General features: G+C 34.9%; 1 protein-coding gene across 3 annotated transcripts in view; it reads left to right on the plus strand.

Moving 5' to 3' along the window:
• The window catches only part of PIGK (phosphatidylinositol glycan anchor biosynthesis class K), a 162,172-nt gene that overhangs the window by 80,469 nt on the left and 56,325 nt on the right, over positions 1–25,378 (plus strand). For 2 of the 3 annotated variants that reach the window (XR_013159392.1, XM_077120573.1), the window contains exon 10: positions 15,447–15,531. Coding sequence is in view for 2 of the 3 variants with exons in the window: in XM_077120573.1 (XP_076976688.1) it covers positions 15,447–15,531 (85 nt within the window). In the remaining variant the exon portion in view is untranslated. Of the gene's footprint in view, positions 1–15,446; positions 15,532–23,621; positions 24,785–25,378 lie in introns of those variants that run through there. The other variant, XM_077120575.1, reaches the window with a different exon arrangement.

The raw sequence follows: 25,378 nt of genomic DNA on the forward strand, positions 1-25,378 counted from the left end.
AATTGTAATCCCCTTTCAGAAAATGCTGTTTTTTTTGAAATCATGGTATGCATTGTTACTTGACTTTTGAGTATTTTCTAGTTGAGTTATTCCTAATGCTCTGCTCCAGCTAAAAAGAACCTTGAAGGAATCCTGGTATAGTAGAAGAGCATGGACGTGACTGGTCTTGAATTTGCCTTTTGGCTCAGTTACTTGCTTTGTGTCTTTAGGCACATTATTTGCTATTTCTGAAACTCCAATATTTTATCTGTATAATTTGTAATATACTCTCTACCTTCAGTGTTATTGTGAGAATTGTGGTAATATATATGAAATGAGCATACTTTGTCAGTGCCTTTTAAAAGAATGCTAACTACAGATCATCTCAGTGGTACTGATGTCTTTCCTCCAGTGCAGCTGATGCAGTGTGTGGTAGTTAGATTGAGTTGTCAACTTGGCCAGGTGAAGCCACCTAGTTCTGTTGCTGTGGACATGAGCCAATGGTACGTGAACCTCATCTGTTGCTGACTTACATCTGCAGTTGGCTAGGAGACATGCCTGCTGCAATGAATGACGTTGACTTAATTGGCTGGGGCTTAAATGAGAGAGCGCAACGTAGCACAGCCCAAGCAGCTCGGCATACCTCATCTCAGCACTTGCAGCTCAGCCTAGGCCTTTGGAGATGCAGAAAGAAATCACCCTGGGGAAAGTTGTTGGAACCCAGAGGCCTGGAGAGAAGGCCAGCAGAGATCACCTTGTGCTTTCCTACATAAGAAAGAACCTCAGTTGAAAGTTAGCTGCCTTTCCTCTGAAGAACTAGCGAAATAAATCCCCTTTTATTAAAAAAGCTAGCAAACTAGAACAATGGTTGATACCAATTTTGGGGCACAGTTACTAAATTTATTAGAAAAATATGATTTTTCTCAGGGCTAGTAAGTAGTGTGAAATTTCACAATAAATTATTTTAATAAAACCAAACTGTATCTAAAAACTGAAATTAAAATCATTCATCTGAATTTTCATTATTGATATAGTAAATAAAATTTAAAATATATTTTCATCTCATCTATAGATAGAGAAAAATTCTTTAAAGTAAGTGAAAACATGGAGAATTTGACCACAGAATTTTAAAAATCTGAAACAATGAAATGAATCTTCTAGAATTGAGAAGTATATCATCTGAAATTAAGAACTCTGTGGATAACTAATCAGCAGATTGGATACTATAGGTAGTAGGACTAATGAGCTCACAATAGAAAATATCCAAACTGAAGCACAGAAAGGATGGAACAAAACAAAATAAAAAGGAGAATAATAGACATGTGGGACTGAGTTAAATAGTAAAAGTTGTGTAAGTAGCATCCCAAAGAGTGGATTGCAAATGGTGCAGAGGCAATATTTAAAGAGATAATGGACACAAGTTTTCTAAAACGAATGAATAATGAAACACATCAAACCACACATTCAATTAACTTTACTAACCCCAAGCAGGAGGAATACAAACAAAATCATACCTTGGCATATCATAGTTAAAATGCTCAAATATCAAAAACAGAAGAATCTTAAAAACCACCAGAGAAGAAATGACACATTATTTTTAAAACTGACATGTATAGTGGAAGTCATACAACTATAGAATGACATGTTTAACATGTTGAAAGGAAGAAAACTACTTACCTATAATTCTGTATACTGCAAACATATACTTCAACAGTTAAGGTAAAATAAGAATGTTTTCAGACAGTCAAAACAGGAAATTTGTTGTCCGTGTACCTGAATTAAAATAAAAACTAAATGGAGTTCTTCAGCCATAAACGAAATGATTCCAGAGGAAAATACAGAAATTCAGGAAGGAATGAAGAGCACCAGAATAGGTAAATCGGTTAAAATAAATGAATATTGATGAAACAAAATATAAATAAAAGGTAATTTCTTACTGAATTTAAAATAGACTTTAAATGTAAAGATGTCATAAGAGGCAAAGAAAAAGACACTGCATATTAATAAAGTGGATAATTCACCAAGAGGAAATAACAATCATAAATAACTCTCAGTCATGGAGCTCCAAAGTACATGAAGCAAACATTGGCAAAACTGAGAGGAGTTGTAGATGTTTCAATAGTAACAGTGGGAGACTTCAATATACCACCCTCCTTTATAGATAGAACAATCAGAGGATCAATGAGGAAATAGAGAACCTAAACAGTGGGATAAATAAATTAGACCTAATAGACATACATAGATCATTACACAACAGAACACTAGGATATACATTCTTGTCTAGCGCTCATAGAATGTTCTCCAGAATAGATATGCTGGAACACAAACTGAGTCTTTATAAATTTAATAAGATTGAAATTATCCTAAGCACTTTCTCTGACCACAATGGAATGAAGCTGGAAATTAAGAATCACCAAAGAACCAGAACTGTCACGAATATATGGAGATTAAACAACATCTTCTTAAATAATAAGTGGGTCAAAGAAGAAATTGCTAGAGAAATCAATAAATATCTGGTGATGAATGATAATGAGAATACAACATATCAGAACTTATTGGATGTGGCAAAGGCAGTGCTGAGAGGGAAACTTATTGCCCTAAATACCTATATTAAAAGACAAGAATGAGCAAAACTTAAGGACTTAACTGTTCACCTGGAGAATTTAGAGAAAGAACAGCAAACTAATCCCAAAGCAAATAAAAGATGAGAAATAACAAATATTAAATGAGTAAACTATGTAAATAAGTAAACTACCGAACAAAAAACAATTGAAAGAATCAACAAAACCAAAAGTTGGTCCTTTGAGAAAATCAACAAAATTGATGGACCCTAGGTAGACTAACAAAAAAAAGAGGATGCAAAGAAAATAAGAAATGAGAGGGGGGTCATTACCACAGATCATGAAGAAATTTAAAAAATCATAGAATATTATGAACAACTATATGCCAACAAACTAGACAACTTAAACGAAATGGACAAATTCTTAGAAACACACAAACTATCTATACTGACTCGAGAAGAAATAGAAGATCTCAACAAACCAATTACAAGTAAGGAAATTCAATCAGTCCCCAAAAATCTTTCCCACAAAGAAAAACCCAGGACCAGACGCTTCACAGGGGAATTTTATCATACATCCCCAAAAGAACTAACACCAATCCTGCTCAAACTCTTCCAAAAAATTGAGGAAAAAAGAATGCTACCTAACTCATTTTATGAAGCTAACATCTCTCTAATAGAAAAACCAGGTAAAGACACTACAAGAAAGGAAAACTACAGACCAATCTCTCTAAGAAACATAGATGCAGAAATTCTTAACAAAATACTTGCAAATCAGATCCAGTGACACATTAAAAGAATTATACATCATGACCAAGCGGGGTTTATACCTGGAATGAAAGGTCGTTCAACACAAGAAAATCGGTAAACTTAATACAGCACATTAACAAATCAAAAGGAAAAAAAATAATATGATCATATTGATTGATGCTACAAAATCCAGCATCCTTTCCTGATAAAAACACTTCAAAAGGTAGGAATTGAAGGAAACTTTCTCAGTATCATAAAGGGCATATATGAAAAGCCCTTAGCCAGCGTCATACTTAATGGTGAGAGATTGAAAGCATTCCCCATAACATCGGGAAAGAGACAAGGATGGCCACTGTCACCACTGTTATTCAACATTGTACTAGAAGTCCTAGCTGGAGTGATTAGACAGGAGAAAGAAATAATAAGCATCCAAATAAGAAAGAAAGAAGTACAACTTTCATTATTTGCAGGTGACATAATCCTATACTTAGAAAACCGAGAAATCTGCAACAAAACTACTTGAGCTATTAAACAAATTCAGCAGAATGGTGGGATACAAGAATAGTGTTTCTATACCCAAGTACATCAGTAATGTTTCTATACCCAAGTAATGACCTAGCTAAGGAGAAAATTAGAGGAAAAATTCCATTCAAAGTAGCGACCGAAAGAATCAAGTATCTAGGAATAAGCCTAACCAGAGATGTCAAGGACTTGCACACAGAACATTACAAAAAATTGCTAAAACAAGTTTAAAAATTACCTAAATAGATGGAAAAATATTCTATGCTCATAGACAGGAAGACTGAATGTTGTTAACATGTTGGTTCTGCCCAAACTGATCTACATATTCAATGTAGTACCAACCAGAATCCAACAACCTACTTTGAAGACAAAAGCTGGTTATCATATTTATATGGAATGGAAAGAGACCCAGAATAGCGAAAGATATCCTGAAACAGAAGAGTGAAGTGGGAAGATTAGTACTTCCTGACTTTAAAGCTTACTGTAAAGCCATAGTGGTCAAAACAGCATGGTACTAGCACAAAGACAGAAGTATTGACCAATGGAATAGAATCAAGAGTGCGGATACACTACCAAATCTATGGACAATTGTTCCTTGATAAGGCCCCCAAATCCACTGAATTGGCACAGAATAATCTTTTCAATAAATGGGCATGGAAGATTTGGATATCAATAGTCAAAAGAATGAAAGAGGACTCCTGCCTTACACCCTATACAACAATTAATTCAAAATGGATTGAAAACCTAAATGTAAGAGCCAGTACCATGAAACTTCTAGAATATACAGGAAACATCTTCAAGATCTAGTAATAAGAGATAACTTCTTAAACTTTACACCTAAAGCACAAACAGTAACAGAAAAAAATAGACAAATGGGAACTCTTTAAGATCAAGAGTTTCTGAGTCTCAAAGGACTTTGTTATAAGCGTGAAGAGGCAGCCACTCAATGGAAGAAAATATTTGGAAACCACAGATCCGATAAAGGATTGATATCCAGTGTACACAAAGAAATTATACAACTAAACAAGAAAAGAACCATCAACCCAATTATGAAATGGGGAGAGGATATGAATAGACACTTTTCTGAAGAGCAAATACAGATGGCTAAAAAGCACATGAAGAGATGCTTATTTTCATTATCTATAAGAGAAATGCAAATTAAGATGATAATGAGGTATCACCTCATACCTATAAGAATGGCTGCTGTTAAATGGAAAACTGCAAATATTGAAGAGGATGTGGAGAAATAGGAACACTTATTCCCTGTTGGTGGGAATTTATAATGGTGCAGCCGCTGTGGAAGACAATTGGGCGATTCTTCAGAAAACTAAATACTGAGTGCCTATGACCCAGCAATACCGATACTTTTATATACTCAGAAGAACTGAGGGCAGACATTTGTGTCTGTTCATAGTGACACTGATGTTCTCAGTGACACTATTCACAATTGCCAGAAGATGGAAACAGTCCAAGTGCCCTTCAGCAGAAAAGTGGATAAACAAAATGTGGTATATACATATATAGAATGTTATGCAGCAGTAAGAAGAAATGAGGTCGTGAAGCATATGACAAGGTGGATGAGCCTTCAGGACATAATGCTGAGTGAAATAAGGCAGACAAAAGGAATAAATACTGTATGATTTTGCTATTATGAGTCTAGTAAAGGTAATCTCAGAGGTTACACTGTAGACTATAGCACATCTAGAGGTACACAAAAGCAAAAAATGGAGGAAAGGTTATCCAAAGAGGATTAAACTAAACTCAAGGGAACGGATAGAAGTGATGGTAACTAATTAGCGGGTTTATAAGTAATATTGCCATATTGAAGGTGAATATGATTGAAAGGGAAAGTATAGTGTCATGTATCCCACTGATTTAATCTATAATTATAAATAAGTTCTCTTATGAACTATTTCAGTGGTTTGATAGTGGACAAAGAGTCAGTAATATGAGGATATCAGGGTAAAACTAAAAATGTATGCTATGACCAGTAGTTAACAGGAAGACATTAACAGTACCACAGCACTGCCGGGGCAGCTAATTGACGGGGAGGGACAAGTGATAAAGGGTAGTTTTGATTTCATAGTTGGTGATATTGTTTTTGCCAGTTCTTTGTCATTATGGACCAGTGAAAATTGTCTAAAAGTGAGAGTGCTGCTGATTGTACAACTGAATGAAGATACTATAAGACATAGTTTATTTTGGACATTATCCATGATAACCAATAGATGGAGGGAGCTGAAGGATACAATGACTGAGAAGTACAATGGGGAATGGTAATATATTTATGGGATAGAACATGATGTAACTACAAAAAGGAAGGGTGTTGAGAGGCAGATAAACTGAGTAAACCTGGGGGACAATGTGTTGTGCCAAATAAACCAGAACAAAAAAAACAAGTATATTAAGATCTCTCTCAGAAAATACTTATAAGGAAATGGGAGCCTAGATTGTGGGCCCTTATAGCAGCCATATTTGGTCTGAAGTTGTAGATGTATTTCTGGATTCTGAGATACTGAGCTATATGTGTATCAGGTGGTGTTTCCCTGGAACTTTGTGTAACTGTGACACCTAAGACCCAGAAATGAAGTGCTGCTGCCCTGAAAATTAGCATAGCTATATATAATATTAAGTAACCAAAAAAGAGATCAGGCCTCAATTAGAGTTTAAAACAAAGCCAATCTAGTTGGGTCTAAGTTAGAAGCATGGTAAAAGATGATAGTACATGTACTATAGACCTTCATTTACTGTATGAGAACAAAGGCAGAGAGGTTTATTATGTCTAGAACTTAAATTTTCTGTAACGCATAATCTAAATCAACCTCTTTAGATAGCTCATTTAACCCGCCCAAACTCGTGGAGTCCAGAACAAGAATAAGGCCTTGTACTTCTGTATAGCTTAATATAATACTAGGATACATCTCAGACTATGGTGGGATGTTAATCAAAAAGCATTGGTATAGTCCCTTGAGGGACCAAAGGGGAACTTTACCAATACTCCATATATATAGTTCCGTATATATATATGAAACTATTCAACTCTCCATTTGGGAAACCCCAGGTATTCTCTCAACCACTGGGGACTCCTAAGAAAATAGGCCAAGCCCTGGCTCTTGAGGCTTGCCCTTATGAAACTTATTTCTGTAAGGGAGAAGATAAGACTACCCATAACAAGGCCTAAGAATTGCTTCTAGGAAGCTCTTTGTTGCTTAGATGCAACCTCTCCCTCTAAGCCCAACTCTGCAAGGGAAATTGTTGCCCTCCCCCTTAAACGGTAAAGGCCTTTTCAAGGTTGAAAATGTTCCTAACAACATGGGATGTGACTGCCAGGGATGAATCTGGCCCTGACACCGTGGGATCAACAACACCTTCCTGATCAAAATGTGGAAAAGAAATATAAAATAAGGCATCAGTAACCAAGAGAGATCAAATGGAGTCAAGTTTTCTGGAGGCTACTGTTTATGCAACCATCAGTTAGATAGTTCTAATTCCATGGTTTGCTAAACCCCAATTAGTATCACTCTTGTTAACTCTTAAGAACACCTAGGGCTCTAACTGAGACTATATAAAAGTTTCATGTACTAGGTTTGCCTTCCTGGAACATATAATTTCCTGAGGGTTCCTCATTCAGATAGGTCCTGAAACTCAGAGCAACCAGCCTTTCCAAGATGATCAATTAATTACATCCCCCTATCCTTTAGTGTGGACACCCCTTCTCAGTATGAAAAAGTGCATTGCCCAAAGATCCCTAAAGATTGGGAAGATTAAAGGAGAAAGAGAAGATGTAACAGAGAAAATGGGATTTAACAAACTGAATCACTATATTAATATTCCTTTTAGCCTGTAATGTTTTGTAGCAGCTAGAAGGAAAAAATCTGAGATAGTGGAATGATAGCCCATAACAAACTCTGGGATCTGTTCTGTAACTACTTGTTCAAATGTGCTTTGAAAATTATTGCTTTTTTCTTTCTTGACTTTGTTTAAAGGTTATATTTTACAATAAAAGCGTGCTCAGTGGCAGAGTTCTTGCCTGCCATGCAGGAGACACGGGTTCAATTCATAGTAGCAAATGAAAAAGGCAAGTGACAGAATTAGACATAGAGTATAGTTTATGAATGAAATCGTTTGTTAATATTCTATGTATTTTTCATGTATATGTAGATATGTATGTAAAAGCAAACTAAAATGTCGTAAGAATCACTTATGATTTATTCAGTACCACAGCATAGAAAGCTCAAAAAGAGATCCAGGTACAAAGGTATATGATAGATGTGGTTTTCTAAAAATTAGAGGAAAAAATATGATTCATTTCTCACACCATGCACGCCCCTCCCCAAAAAAGAAAAAAACTAGATTGATAACCACATTAACGTGCTTGGGTTTCAGAAACATAGTAGCAAATGAAAAAGGCAAGTGACAGAATTAGACATAGAGTATAGTTTATGAATGAAATCGTTTGTTAATATTCTATATATTTTTCATGTATATGTAGATATGTATGTAAAAGCAAACTAAAATGTCATAAGAATCACTTCAGAGATATGATTCTTGTACAAAAAGTGTTTAAGTCCAGAGTACAAGGGGAAAACTGCTGTTGCATGCTGTGAGCTATGTTCAAAAGGAAACCATGAGCACTACCACAGCAGCAGCAGAGGTAGATAATAGGGGAAGGGACAAGAGTTAAAAGGAGGTTTAGATTTCCTATTTGGTAAGGCTGTGCTTGTTGGTTTTCTTTGTTGGTGTTCTTGGAAACAATGAAATTATCTGAAATTGAGAATGTTGATGGGCTGTGGACTTTGGGCCCTCTACATGGTGCCTGATAAATGCAGGTGGCTGAAGGATGCACTGATGGAGAAGTAGATTGGCAAACCATGGTGTATACTTATAAATAAAGGCTGTGTTGCTACAAAAAGGAACAATGTCGTGAGGCATGCCAATGATGTGAATGAACATGTGGGACATTTGATGAGACAAAATAAGCCAGAAACAAAAAGACAAGGATGGTATGATCACCTTTAGAAAATGCTTGTAAGAAAACAGGGGCCTAGATTGTAAGCTTTTAGAGCAGACACATTAAGTCTGGAGTGGTGATTATTATTTCTGGATTTTGAGAGGCTGTTTTATATATATATAACCTGATATTTAGAGATAAGAACGAAGCCAAACAGGTTGGAGTTAAAGTAATTCAGAACATTGGGGTAAAGAAGACAGTGTCTTTATTTTATAACCACACATACTCTTTGAGACTGATAGAAGAAAGGTTTATTTGATCTGGAACTGAAATTTTCCGTAGTGCATGATCTAATTCAACCTATCTGTATAGTTCATTTGAACAACTGAAACACAGGAAGCACAGAATAAGAAAGAGGTCCTTTAATGCTATATAGATTACTGTAATGCCTGGATATATCCTAGAGTATATTAAGCAGATAATCAAAAAATATTGGCAAAGTCCCCTGAGGGAGGTGAGGAAGACTATGGAACTATTAAACCTTACCATCAGGGAATCCCTGATACTGTGTCAAACTTAAAGGATACCCAAATCAATAGGCCATGCCCTTAATCATGAGGCTTACTCTTGTGATGCTTATGTAGGTAGCAGAGAAGCTTAGACTACCTATAGGCATGCCTAAGAGTTATTTCTGGAGGACCTCTTGTTGCTCAGATGTGGCCTCACTCTCTCCAAGCCCAATTCTCCAAGTGAAATCATTGCCCTTGCCCCTATGTGGAACATGACATCCAGGGGTGAAAGTCTCCCTGGAGAATGGGAAAGGACTCCCAGGGATGAAACCAGACCTGGCACCTTGGGATCAGCAATTACATCCTGACTAAAAAGGGGAAAAGAAATGTAATTATTAAAGTATCAGTGGCAGAGAGAGTTCAAATAGAGACGAAAGGCTACTCTGGAGGTTGCTCTTACACAAACTTCAGGTAGACCTTGTTACCTATCATAACCTGCCAACCCCCAACCAGGACCATCCAGCCGATCCTAAAGAAAACATAGAGTAACCTTCCAGACACCTACAACCTCCAGATGGGTCCCTGGTCCAGAAAAGTCCTGAAATCTAGGCCAGCGTCTCCAGAACATCAGATAGTTTCATCTCTCTACCCCATATGAGTGACAGACCCTTCCAATATCAAAACTTTAGAATTGCCATAGCCCAAACAACCCCAAAGAGAGGTATGGAAAGATCAAAGGTGATGGTGGAATTATACATAGAAGATAAGACTTAACAAATGAATGTGAATGCTGAATCATTAAATTGATATCTCTTATGGTCTCCAGTATTTTAAGGCAGCTAGAAGTAAAGACCTAAAATTGTAATATTGTAACCCATGTCAAAGTCTAAAATGTGTTCCACAATTAATTGTGGTGCTGTGCTTTGAAATTTATAGCTTTTTTGTATATATGTTATTGTTCACATAAAAAGAAGGAAAGAAAAGTCGATTGTGCTGATAGAAAAGTATTTAAGCCCTCTAGCCCCCTCTGTTCTGGAACAGCTAGAAGGAGAACTATGAGAGCATCGTATGGTAGTCCATGATAAACTCTGGGATCTATCTTGTGACTCTTTTGAGGAGTGCTTGGAAACTACTGTTTTTTGTTTCTTTGCTTTGTGTGTATGTTATACTATACAATAAAAAAAGTTGAAAAAAAAAGCAAACTAGAATGACTTCAACAGTACGATAAAACTCTTGATAGTTTTAGTAATGTGCCTAGTATAGGGTAAATGCTCAATAATATTAACAATTTTTCTTTGTCCCCCCCCCACACTGCTATATTAAAATTACCTTTGATGCCACAGTTGTAGTTCATTATGTTTACACGCTTGCTAATTATACAAGTTTTGGAAAGCCTTCCTCTTCCAGACAACAGGTTACTGCTGAAATCCCTCAAATGAGACCTAGAGCTTGGTTTTCTGGGATTTTATTATATCAGGTTTCCTGAGTTACCTGGGAGGTAATTTTTTTACACTACATGTGCATTTTTATACTACATTGATACTGATAGTAAATTTGATGCATTATAGCACTTGGGCTGTAAGTTAGTGTAACCTTCATTCCTTTGGGAGTTAACTTTCTGTCCTCTACCTCGTATATTACATCTCTTTCCGTTGGCTAATCATCTTTTTGTGCTTCTTTCAAGTAGATTGTAACCAGGGTTATGTTTTCATATATTCTCTAACAAGTTTTCAGTTTGATAATTAGAAGAATGGTATTGCTAAGAGTTTGGGAGTCTGGTCTCATTTCAAGAAAGATGGTACATTTTATTGTTGTTTCATTCTTGTATAAACTTTCTTCACAAAAATATGCAGATACTCTTGGAACATTTCTGACATTTTATTTTGTGTTTGTCTCTATTGACCAATAAACTTGAGGTTTTTTTTTTCCTCTTTAGATGTCTTTAAACTTTCAAGAATGTTTAAAGGGCCACAGGTTTGTCCGTTATATTTTGAACAACATGTGTTGTCAGTTAAATGACTCGGAAAAGTTTTAAAAATGCAGTTGAATAGTAGAAATTTTTCATCCTTTTTTTCCAACAGGATTACAATAAAAAATTAATTTAGTTTCTCTTTGTATACTCGCTTCCTAGAACTGTCAGACAAATTCCAATAAACTGGATGATTTAAACACTAGAGAAATTTATGCTTTTACAGTTTTGTAGGCCAGAAGTCTAAAATCAAGGTATCAGAAGGTATCAGAAGGGTTAGTTTCTTCAAGGCTCTGAGGGAGAATCCATTCCTGTGCCTCTCTCCTAGCTTCTGGTTGCTGCCAGTAATGCTTGGTATTCCATGGCTTATACAACTCTAATCTTGGCTTCCATTTTCACATGGCCATTCCTTCTCTGTTTCTGTGTCTCAGATATGCTTCTGCCTTTGTTTTATAAGGACTTCGTCTTATATGGAGTTAGGGCCCATCCTAAGTGGAAGATGATTTAATCTCAAGATTCATAATGAAAGAACATCTGCAAAGATCCTTATTTGCAATAAGGCCATTTCTACATGTTCTCAGGGTTAGGACCTGGACATATCTTTTGGTGGACCACAATTAATGCACTGTACTCTATTATAGTTTCAAGTAGTTCTTTTGAGCTATCATCTTCAAGAGGTTGTACTAACTGTTTGGCTGGCTTCCTGTCTTTGATATATTTAGGGAATTTCTTTTCAATGATTTTAGATGACCTGATATGATGTGTCTTGAAAAATTTATAGATTTTCTTAATTATTAGTTGTATGTGATATAGCACAGTATCTCTGCTTTTCTCTTCATTCAATTGGTTGTATTTCCAGTATTTGGAAAGATCCTTCGGCCTACTGCCTGCAATAAACTATGTCATTGTAAACGTAATAATCTGATCTCAATATGGGATCATAGAATAAAACCTTTACCTCATTCTGAATCAGAAATAACCTTATGTGTGGGCAGGGTAAGTAATTTTTCAGTGTTGTTTTAAGAGTGCTTGGATAGCACAGAGGAGAAAGATTTTGGGGGGACATTGGGCATATATAAAAGAGAAAAAGGACAAAAAGAGACTGGGTACTATAAAAATGAACTTCATATGCTTTGTAATTTTGCCAGTAGTAATTTATTTATTTATGCAGAAAATTTGGACTATATTTTAATTGCATTTTCATGTGCGATGTTAGCATTACCATAGTAGATCCAAAATCCTTTCATAGAGCAAATAAATTCCGTTTGATATTATATTCTATAAAACAGCTAAAAATAAATTAAAATAAAGAATACACATAATTTTCTATATAGACAGAGATAAGAATTGTAACCCATACCAAACTCTGAAATCTACAACTAATCCTTGTGCTGTGCTTTGAAATTTATTGCTTTTTTGTATACATGTTATTTTTCACACACACAAAAAAAGGTCAATTGTGATGATTAAAAAATATTTATTCCTTCTAGCCCCCTGTGTTCTGGAGCAGCTAGAAGGAAAAATCCGAAATGATGGTATGGTAGCCCATGACAAACTCTGGGATCTGCCCTGTAACTACTTGCTGAAGAGTGCTTTGAAAACTTGCTTTTTTCTTTCTTTGCTTTGTATATATGTTATATTATACAAAAAAAAAAGGTTTAAAAAGAAGGCCCAGCTAGGCCTTGGCAAAATGTGTCTGTGTTTTGTTTTGTTTTTATTAACAGCTATGTTGAGATATAATTCACATACCATACAATTCACATAAGTTAAGAATACAGTTCATGGCTCAGCAGGCAGAGTTCTCGCCTGCCATGTTGGAGACCTGGGTTCAATTCCCAGTGCCTTCTCAAGGAAAAAAAAAAGAATACAGTTCAATGACTTTTAGTATATTCACTGAGTTGTGCAACCATCACTTTAGTAAATTTTAATATATTTTGATCACCCCAAAAAGAAACCTTACACTCCTTAGCCATCACACCTTAATTCTCCTCAGCTCCCCTTTCCCTCCCCCAGTCCTAGGACTTCTGTCTCTATAGATTTGCATATATAATGTGCATTTCTTATTAATGGAATCATATTACTATGTGGCCATTTGTAACTGGCTTCTTTTCACTTAGCATAATGTTTTCAAGTTTAATCCATGTTGTAGCAGTGTATCATTACTTCATTTCTTTGTATTGCCAAATAATATTACATTGTATGTACAGACCGTATTTTATTTATCCATTTGTTAGTCAATGGATATTTGAATTGTTTCTTTTTTTTGTCTGTCACGAGTAACACTGCTGTAAACATTCGTGGACAAGTTTTTGCACGTGAATATGTTTCATTTCTCTTGGTGTATACCTAGGGATGGAATTACTGGGTCATATGATAACTCTGTGTTTAACATTTGATGAGCTGATAGTTTTCCTCCCAGAAGTGTATGAGCATCCACATCCTTGTCAATTTTTATTTTCTGGTTTTATTATTATTATTATTATTATCATTATTGACATACTAACAGTTGTGAAAGCAGTATCTCATTTGTGGTTTTGATTTGCATTTCCTTGATGGCTAATAATGTTGAGGATCTTTTCATGTGCTTATTAGCCATTTGTGTATCTTCACAGAAACTATTCAGATCCTTTGCTAATTTTTAAATTGGATTATTTGTCTTTTCATTGTTAAATTGGAATAGTTCTTTATATATTCTAGATAAATGTCCCTTATCAGATACATGATTTTGTAGAATTGTTCTCCCATTCTGAGAACTATTTTTTCACTTTTTTGATGGTCTCCTTTGAAGCAAATTTTAATTTGTTGAGGGTCCAATTTTTCTATTTTTTTGTTTTTTGTGCTTGTTTGTTTTTTATACATAACAATGTGGATAGGCTTTTAAAATGTCCAGTGTAAAATGTTTTAAAACATAGTTCTTTGAGGGACTTTTGGGGAGAATGGTGAAGTAGGGAGCTCTTGGACTCAATCCCCCCACCAAAACAACTATTAAACAAGCAGGAAGTGTCGGAAACAATTATTTTGAAATTCCAGAAGTCGGAAGAGTACTGTACAGCATGCAGGGAAAAGTAGAAGGAAGAAGTAGATAAATTAGCATAAAGAACTATAAATTGCTCTTTCCATGTATTGGCTACTGGAACCTAACTTCCACTCATGATAGGGTGCCATGGGATCCAGTCCCTGGCTAGCTGCTGGTAAGAGGAAGGATTAAAAATCCTTTTCCCTTTGAACAGGAATGGGCACAGCTGATCACCAGTTATGGGCTTTTGATTAGCAAATTCGGATCAGTGGTTTCCAGCTCTGAGGTTAGCTATTGTTTCAACCAGCCCTGGAGAAAGGCAGCTACAGCCGTTGTTTCAAGCCTTCCTGAACAGGGGTGGAGGCTGTGGAGTTTTAAACATGCTGCATTATCTCTCGGCTACTGGGGACAGTTAATCTAAGGGTTGCATTTGCTGAGCAGGCCTGGAAAGCTTGACTTTGGGATCTGTAGAAGATTTTGGAGCCCTAGCTGATCTCTTCCCCAGGGCAGAGCCCCTTTTTTTGGTTCATGGTCCTGTAATTTGCTGGAAAGACTGATTTGGGAAAAGTACTCTCTCCAGTGACCATTCTTCCAGAACTTGCTCTCCAGGCAAAAGCACAAGATAAAGAAAGGAGTGTAAAAACTATACTGGAGGACTGACGATTTGGGACAAAGGTCTGCTGGCACCACATACCCAGTAGACTGGGATGTGTCTCCTGGGAAACAGAGGGGATAATTAAACTCCTATAAACAGAGGAAATTCAAAACAACTAATAATCAAAAGCTCAGGACAAGATACAAGCTCAGAAAGACAGAAAAAACCCTACACACTACATTCACCTTGAGCAGACCTTCCTGATAAATGTCAAACTAAAAAACTGTTAAAAAGCACCCTCCCCATAAAAATGACAAGTTTCTTAAACATTTTTAAGTGAAAAGAGTAAAAGATAGTATCTGAGAACATTAGCTGGTGTTAGCTAATCTTACTACGTGTTAATTATAGGCCATCTGAATACATTTATAGTTATGTCATTTAAAAAATTATCAGTAAGTGTTTTTTCAAAGATTATTGATAAATACTGATTATTTAAAAACACATTAAACATGTGTATTTTAATGTATTTTATATTTGGCATATTTAAAAATTGTACTTACCTTAGCTTCATGTTTTTTTTTAATTTCCTTTCCAGTTATAAGGAAGGCCACATGGATGAGGAACTAATGGAACCTCTGAAATATGCTGAACAACTTCCTGTAGCTCAGATAATACACCAGGTTTGCTTCACATTTTATTCTTTAAAAAAAATAAGATTTTTAATCTTGGAGAAATAGTTGCATTTGTTAGTTTTTTGGAATCAGTGTGCTATAGCTGAAGGCATTCAGGGCTGTCTATCCCTATTTAGACAACACCTATTACAGCTGGAAGTCTCATTTCAAGCACAATAATAAAAGGCTACTTGCTGTGTAACACTGGAATTCTTATTTAGTATAAAGTACAGGGTAAATCAGAATTATCTTTTGTGCATTCCTTAACGACAAACTTAATTTCAAAAAACTTTCATTTTGAGTCTTGTTAATGACAAGGAAAAAGAGCTGAAAAAATACATTTGGTATAATTTTGAGTAACTGAAAAGAGAAAACAATCTTGCCCTACTTCCTCCACTCCACCCCATTATCAAACCCTGTGAAGTGTAATTCGAAATGTCATATGGGCAATTTTTCCATTTCCAATTATAGTGACTCTATCATCCCTTCTTCCTAACTGTAATCTCAGAGAAGGCAGTGTTATGAGCATTTAGGCTTAGGTTTTATACTGTAATTTTAACAGCATATAACCTCTGCCCTGCTGGGCCAGAGTCTAATAAATTTTAAGTGTTTTGTTGACTAGACTCGAATTACAGCTTTTAAACCTAGTAGATTTTTTCTAACCTTACAGATTATAGTGCACATTAAAAGCCCTTGAATGTCAGAATTTCTTAGTATTTTTATGAATGTTAATTATTGTTGTGAGCTTTCCATATATCTTTGTCGATCAAAACAACTTTTATTTAGCTGCTAAGGACTGATTAGAAGTACTAGTTTGAGGTTTTAAAGGAAACAAGCTTTTACTTTAAAAATATTGGCTATATAGATCTTTCCATTGACATTAAAATTTAATATTAAAATTCTTTGAGAAATTATAAAAATGGTCAGAAATTTGCCCCTCTGGGAAACGCATCTGTGCTTGGTAATCAGGTCCAGTTTATATGTCAGGAATTCCCTAGTGTTTTCTAACTTAAATGACCTAACAGCCTGCAAATGTCACATTTAAAATTCTATCTTCATGCCTGACTCTCAGCATAAATGAATTAAACAGCAGAGCAGGCAGCAAGTCAATATGTTCTTAACAGTAAGAGTGAGCAATGAAACAGTTTGTGGTTTGTTCAGAATAGGTAAATAGAATCTGCACAGAACAGGTTCACCTAGAATAAAATCTGAAACTGGAAACAGAATTAATCTTTACTATGGTTGACCAGATGAAATGTCAGTAATATTTTTATAGCATAAATGAGCAATAAACTACCTGGTTTATGTAGCAGCCATGTTTTTGCTATTTTATGCTGTATGCATTCAAAGATGAAAATTTTTGAAGCTGGTGAAAATTTTAGCTTGTGTTTTTTTTTGTAGTTTAAAATATATTAATTTTAACATCGAATTATAATTAAAATCCTATGGTACCTGATTTTTATAAATTTTGATCCATAAGAATTTTGCATGATAGGGATTTATTTATTTTGTCTTTTTTTTTATTGAATAAAAATAATTCTGTTCTCAATTAAAGGGGCAGTCAGGAAGGGTCATTGTTAATACCAGACTCTTAATGTATTCCTTTTGTTATTTCCCTTTATTGACAATCCTGCAACCCTGGGACTCTTACCATTGGTCTGTTCAAGTGATCTTTAAGAAACATACATGTCATCAGAAATACACTTATAAGCAAATTGTTTGAAAGGAGTTTTTCCTGTAAAAGAATAGTGATTCATTTGTTATAATTAGATTATAAGACAGTCTCACAAATGGCTTTTTAATCCATAGTATATTAAAATTATAATATTTTTACAAAATCATTATTATACTATATAACAACCACCTGTAATTATTTTACGGGAAATGTTTACCTACCCTCTAATTTTCCATTGTGCTTTATCTATGCCTATTTTAAAGCATGTATCATTTCTGTTTTGAAGTCAGTTTTTTATTTACATGTTTTATATTCCCTATTTGATTATCTTTCTTGTCATTCCTCAGTTCTTGATGATCCGTTTGGCATCTTTCCTTGTGCCGTGTTTGTATACATCTGAATGGTTGGCTATGAATATTTGATAGTACCTTAAGAACCAGGAACATCTTTCTCTTTCTCTCTTTATTCTACCACCCAGGCATCAGAAGACAGACTTCAGAAGGAGGCTTTGAGGGAAGGAGCAGGGACAGAGGCTATAATATGAGGAGCAGCTTGAGGAATAGAAGGCAAAGGGATGAGTCTTGGTCGTTTGAGTAATAAATTTCTTGTTTATGGTACTCAAACTCTTTTTAAAATCAGGAACAAGGCAAGATTCTCATTGTTGCCATTTTGTCCTACCAAATTATAATTTTCCTAGGGGTCCTAGAAAATATGATTGTGACTCTTGAAACCCTAAGATATTCAATTATAAATAATATAATTAATAGAATTTGGTAAGATTGTCAGCTGTAAGGTAAATAAAGAGAATGTTTAGCTTCTCTGTATTTGCAGTAAGCACACAGAAATGGCATGGGAAAACTTTTCTTTCCGATTGACAATGAAAAGAACTCTAAAGTGCTTAGAATTAAATTTAGCAGGCAAGTCATAGGACCTATTTAGTAAGAGCCATGGAAACATATATTTTTGAAACAGAAGGAAATACCAAATTTTTGGTTAAGGAAACTTATGTGTCATAAAAGTATAGATTCTTCTAAGTTAGCAATTCCAATTAGAATGGGAAGAATTTTTTTGTTTTGTTTTGTTTTACTGTTAAGGAACAAATCCACATAATTCATGTAGAAGAATAAATGTTTAAGAATAGCCAAAGAAAATATTCAAAGGAAAGGAGTCATTTGCCTTATTAGATATCAGAACATACTCTAAAAAAGTAAAGCCACTATAATCAGACAAATATGATGTGAACAAAGGAATAGACCAATGGAACAATGAAGAGATGTTTTTCAAACTTTATTATAATTCACAGTAAGAAGTATATTTTACCCATATAATGACCTTTTGTGTTTGTGCATGTGTGTGTATGTGCGTGAGTATAAAAACCTGAAATAAAAATTTCATGAAATATTTACTTTTTACATGTGATGTACTTTGATATTTTTTCCTAGTCTCTTTTATAGATATATATTTTAAGTGCTGATTAAAACTTACTAAATTGATTTCACAAGCAATAAATGAGTCCTGACCTGTGGTTTGAAAGACACTGGAATAAAGACTCTAGAAAAAGATTTCACTATATCTTATAACTTAGTATATGATAAAGATAGTTCATTTAGTGGAAATATTTATTATTTGTCTAATAAATAGCATTGGCACAAGGCTATCCATCTGAAAGAAAATAAAGTTAGGCCTCTATTTCATGCCATATATCAAAAAAAAAAAAAAAGGATATATATTAAAACCTAAATGTAAAAAAAGAAAATAGATAAAAACTTTAGAAGAAAATTTAGGCAACTATATGTATAATCTGGAAGTAGGGAAGAACTTCTTAATGAACAAAGAAACCCAGAAGATATGTTCAGCTCCATAAAAATAGAATGTTATATATGATAAAATTATACCAGAAAAAACATTAAAAATAAATATTAGCATCAATAAAATACATTCATAAAGAAAACAGCAGTAAATTATGCAATACATAGAAGTCTTGGAGATTTACAAAAGAAAAACAAAACAACCCAGTTGATGAAAAGATAAAGGATATGAATAACATATTTAAAAAAAACAACAACAAACCTATATGGCCAAAGAATGAAGAAAGAGGCTTAAACTCAGTAAGGAAATGCATATTGCAAAGTCAATGAAATTATTTTATACCCATCAAATTGGAAACAATTAAAATCACATTTTGGAAAACAGTTTGGCAGTTCATCAGGTGATTAAATCTGGAGTTATCATATGACTCAGCTATTACAATCCTAAATTTATTCCCAAAATAAATGATAGCATGTCCGCACAAAATCCTGTACCCAAATGTTCAGAGCAGTGTTATTTGTAATAGCCCAAAAGTGGAAACGACTCGAAAAGCCAAAAAGTAAAAACAACTGGTGAATGTATCAATATGATATATTCATACAGTAGAATATAATTTAGCAATAAAAATAGTGATATATGCTACAACATGGATGAACCTTTAGGACATTATACTATTGAAAGAAAACAGTCACAAAAGACCATGGATTATATGATTCCATTTATTTGAAATGTCCAGAATAGGCAAAGCTATAGAGATACAAAGTAGATTGGTTGCCTAGAGCTTGGATGAGGTGAAGGATGGAGGCTGACTGCTGATGGATACAGGTTTCTTTTTTGGGGTGACGAAAATGTTCTAAACTTGGTGATGGTTTCATAACTCTGTGAATATACTAAAAGCCATTGAAGTATACACTTTAAATGGTTGAATTTTACAGTGTGTGAATTATACCTCAATAAAAAAATTGAAAAATTTAAATAATCTATTTCTGGCACAGATGCTAGAAAAAAGGCACATAAGTACACTGTTGATAGATAAGATTCTTAATTTTTTAGAAGGCCAACTTGCAGTGTCCTTTCATATTTAATGTTTATGCTATTCAGCTCACTGTTTCCACTTATGAGAATCTAGCCTGAAGTACTAATATATAAATAAAAATATTAATGTATAAGAATCTCAGTATAGTGATATTGAAAGTAGCATTACTTTGTGCCCACAAAAACTAGAAAAAATGTGAATGTCCCTCAGCACAGTTGATATAGCGGGTATAGTTTTCAGAAGCTACATTTTAGTAAAGCACATATTTTTCTTTATTTTCTTATCAACTAACCCACTTTCTTCTCCTGTTTCTACCTAAAGGCAAAAAACTTAACCTAGTCATTTTTAGATAAAATTACTCACACACAAGTATTTTTTTCCTTCTTCTACTTCTTTCCAGGGTGATGGAATTGCAGCTCAAGGGATTAAGGGTAACTGACATGGTTTCATGGCACCAAGAGATTCAAGGTGTTCCTCCACTTAAGTGTTATATCGTATGATCTTAGATTACCACCTGTCCCTGACAGTATCCACTGAGGTGACTGATGTGCACAGCATATCCTATAATACTTAACATGTCATCTCTGCACACTTGCTTGTATGTTACCAGAGCGATTAGAAAAGGTTAGAGAAAGAGAACAGAGATATGAAAGACTACCCTTCATTTCCTGTCATTCCATCTTTATTTTCCCCACTTTTGTCTTTTGACTTTACTTTTTTTTCTTCCTCCTCCAGCTGTATTTCTTTCTTCTATTTCATTCCTGACAGCCAAAGGGATATGAACCCTTTCCAAAAGTTGGTGAATTTATTAGGGAAATTAAATGCAGTGAATATCTGACACATAAAAGACATTGGATAAAGATGGTGATCATTGGTTGTCGAACTTAGGTGTTTTTGACACACAGAACGAGAAGCAAAAAGAGTTAAGGAGTTTTCAAAGAGGGTCATAGCTTGTGGACAAACCAGTGTATGATACTCAGATTCCTTTCATAGCCAACAATTATTGTATTTATTAAACATTTCTAAGAAGGAATACAAATTGTAGGATTCATTATATTAACATTTTAAGAAATCTAGTGGTTCTGCAGCAAAATGAAAGGAGTACAAATCCTGGAGAAGAATAAATTGCAATTATTTATGCAAGGGGCATTACTGTATATGAAATAGTAACTAAACTTTTTAGGTATGCATTAAATTTGTTAGAATTTAGAATATTAAGAAGAAATAGCAGAAAATAGATATGAAGACAGTAGTTTTATTAAACTTTTGTGCTTGGTAATTTCTCTTTAAAGGTAGTAGTTTTCCTCTCTGAATTTGTTTACTAAGAAGGCAGGGATAGAACCATCTTACTGAGACAGATAGAGAAAAAAGTGGATGACTTTCTGATATAAGTAAAATTTACATTTACTTCTCTGTGTAAAATTAGAATTAAAATTTTAAATTGATGACTTAATTAGGTGCTTTTATGAAATATTTTTCTCCTTTGTGAAAAGAATTGGATGCAGAAGGGTCAGATAATTTTTTAAAAAAATTTATTAGTAGGTTATTCACTTTATAAAATAATGACAATTAGGTATATAAAAATAGACACAAAGGTTTTTAGAAAGGATAAATATGCGAATACAGATGTTACTTAAACTTTCTTTGATGTAAAATATTTTAGAAATGTACTGAAAAAATCAGTAATAATGATCATTATTATTCAGACTCATCTATTCAGACATGTTATTTTATTTTGTATCAAGAATCAATTTTAATTAGTGCTGCCTGATATTAAAATATTTAGGCCTTGTGTTTAGTTATAGAAGATAGCACTGATGCAAAAATTTAGGTATATCTTACGAACAGAATAGATATGAGCAGAGTAGTATATATATGTGGTGTTCTAGTTTGCTAGCTGCCAGAATGCAACACACCAGAGACGGATTGGCTTTTAATAAAAGGGGATTTATTTTGTTAGTTCTTCAGAGGAAAGGCAGCTAACTTTTAACTGAGGTTCTTTCTTACGTGGGAAGGCACAGGATGGTCTCTGCTGGCCTTCTCTCCAGGCCTCTGGGTTCCAACAGCTTTCCCCTGGGTGATTTATCTCCAAAGGCCTGGGTTGAGCTGTGAGTGCTGAGATGAGGTATGCTGAGTGGCTCTGGCTGTGCTACGTTGAACCCTCTCATTTAAGCACCAGCTAATTAAGTCAAACGTCGTTCATTGCAGCAGGCATGCCCCCTAGCCACTGCAGATGTAATCAGTAACAGATGAGGTTCATGTACCATTGGCTCATGGCCACAGCAACAGAACTAGGTGCCTTCACCTGGGCAAGTTGACAACTGACTCTAACTACCACATAGGGGTTAGATAAATTATTATTATGTGTAGTCATCACAAATAAGGGAGAAAGGGAAGAGTTATTTAAGAAATGATTTTGGGGACAATTGATTAACCATGTGGGGGGAAAGACAAGATTCTTATCTCAATACGTGGAAAAATATATTTTAATTGAATTATAGTTAAATGCAAAAAATGAAAACTATCAAAACAATTAGAAAAAAATGTTGATAAATATTTATGATAAACATGAAAATAATGGTAAAATTGGTATTGAATTTGTAAAAATGTGAAACTTTCTGTACATCAAAATTAAAGGCAGATAAAGTAAAAAAAAAATTCCTTAAAGAATTGATATCTCTCCATATAGAGAGCTTTCACAAAGTGACAGGAAAGAAATTCAATACCCCAATGGAAAAGGAACAAAGAACTTAAACAGACATACCTCAAAAGGTTAAATACAAGTGGCCAATAAACTCATGAAAACATACTCATAATAATCAAAGAATTGTTCATTTAAATCAGAGATAACTTTTTTTTTTGCCTTTTAAATTAAGAAAGATTTGAAAAATAGTAATAGTGATGACTAGGACACTCATACTGCTCGAGGGGTATAAATTAGTAGAAATTGGGGGCAATTTGGGTAATTCATACCAGAACTTACAATTATGTTTATAAGCTAGTCAAATATGGCAGATTGAACATACATGTTTATCTCTCTTTCCTGAAAAATCGTAGTAAAATAACAGTAAAGACATAATATGATGTAAATCTCAAAAGACAAAGAAAATGGACAAAGAGAAAATTGCAGATGAGTACCCACAAAAATTTGAAAGAAGAAAAGTTGTTTAACCAACTTAGCAGAGTGGAAAAAGTGAACCGTAGTTTCCAGCATGGGGGTGGTCATACGAATCATGCCAATTTATATTTCAGACCCCTGGAAAGGTAAGTGCTAGGTACCTCGAAGGCCAGGTGCATAGAGGAAATGAAAACATGATTTAAAGTTTGTTGATATTGCTGTTAGATGCCCTTCCTCTACCCAATATGCAGGCAGTGAAGTATACTTTCCCCACTCTTTCCATCTGAAGACATTAAATCAGAGAAGTTGTGTACTTTGGCATGCCAGTCTAGCTGGGAGTAAAGGTGAGAAAACATATATAAGGAGAAAAATGAAAATTCACTAACTGTGCAGTGAACTCCCCAGTGCCCTTCTCATGTTTAGCTCTCTAAACACCGGTAACCAAGATTATATTCTTCTAGGCTGAAGACTGGAGGATTCTTCCCTAAAGATACAAGTTCAATAGTAAAACAGTATGTATTTTGACATTTACAAGACTGCAATTTAATAGCAAAGTCCCAGTCTATTCACCCCATGGTTACCTCACTGGTTGAAAAGTGCTTTTATCAGTCAGAGGTTTCCAAAGAAACAGCACCAACAGGATATGTGTGTGTGTGTGTGTGTGTGTGTGTGTGTGTGTGTAGTAAGAGATTTTATTTTAAGATATTGACTCATGTGATTGTGGGGACTAGCAGGTCTGAAGCCTGAAGGCAGTCAGGCAGGCCAGAAACTCAAAAAAAGAGTAGATGGTATTGTTTTGAAGCAGGTTGCCTTTCTGGACTCCTCAGGTGCATGCCTTTAAGGCTTAACTGATTAAATTTAATTTTACTTAAAGTTAATTCATTGCAGATGCTAATCCCATCTGCAAAGTACCTCCACAGTTATATCCAGGCCAGTATGTAGCCAAACAACTGGACACTGTAATAGGTTGATACATAAAATTAACCATCACAGGGTGGTGCAACAGTGGCTCAGTGGCAGAGTTCTCACCTGCTATGCCAGAGATCTGGGTTCCATTCCTGGTGCCTGCCCATACAAAAAAAAAAGATTTGACCATCACAGTGCTGGTAATATACAGAGTTTATGGCGGTTTTCTATTGCCTTTTTCTGAGCAATGAAGATGCAACCAAGAATCATCAGACTTTTGGGGAAAGTCTCCATGATGAAAGACAAAGGCCAAAGGCAATAGAAAAAGAGGACTTGACAGATAAAATGCAAGAATAAAAGAAAACTTAAAAATCAAAATAATAATAATGATATCTGCAGAAAAAAGTGAAAGATATTTCATACATGAACAGGATTATCAAACAAAAATGGAATATTCAGAAAACAAGAGCTCTTGGAAATTAAAACTATGAGAGTAGAAATAAAAAACTTCAATGAAAAATTTGAAGGCAAAATTGAACAAATTGCTTAGAAGATAGAACAAAAAGACAAAGAAGGAAAATTGAGAGAAAAGATGAAAAAAAAGAGAAATAGCTCTTGGGATTGGCAATTCTCCAGGGTCTCTCACATTTCTGTAAGTCTCATGACAGAGGATCTGACAGTCTTTTGTTCTGGCCTGTCTTGTCAAGAATGTGTTATGGTGAATAGACTTGGAAGATAGAGATAGTGGCTCCCTCAGAAATAAAGGACAGATTTGTTTGCTGTCCAGTGTGATAAAGATAATGCCTCTGTGATAGTTAGGTTCAGGTGTCAACTTGGCCAGGTAATGGTGCCTAGTTTTGCTGCTGTGGACTTGAATCATTAGCCTGTGAAGCTCATCTATGGCTGATTACATCTGTAGTTGGCTAAGAGAAGTGCCTTCAGCAATGAATGATGATTAATTTAGCTAGCTAGAGGCTTAAGAGAGAGAGGTCAGAAGCGAGCATAGAGCATAATGCAGCACAGCCGAAGTGGCTCAGCATACCTCACACCTCGGAGCTCACAGCTCAGGTTAGACGTTTGGAGATGTAGAAAGGAATCACCCTGAGGCCATTGGAACCCAGAAACCAAGAGAGAAAGTCAGAAGATGTCATTGTGTGCCTTCCCATGTAACAAAGAACCTCAGATGAAAGTTAGCTGCCTTTCCTCTGAAGAACTATAAATTTTTAACTAAATAAATCCCAGTCCATCTCTGGTGTGTTGCATTCTGGCAACTTTGGCAGATTAAAACAGTCTCCCTCCAGAGCAAAGTTGG

Source organism: Tamandua tetradactyla, chromosome 11, assembly GCF_023851605.1.
Source record: "Tamandua tetradactyla isolate mTamTet1 chromosome 11, mTamTet1.pri, whole genome shotgun sequence".
In the NCBI taxonomy this organism is placed as follows: Eukaryota; Metazoa; Chordata; class Mammalia; order Pilosa; family Myrmecophagidae; genus Tamandua; species Tamandua tetradactyla.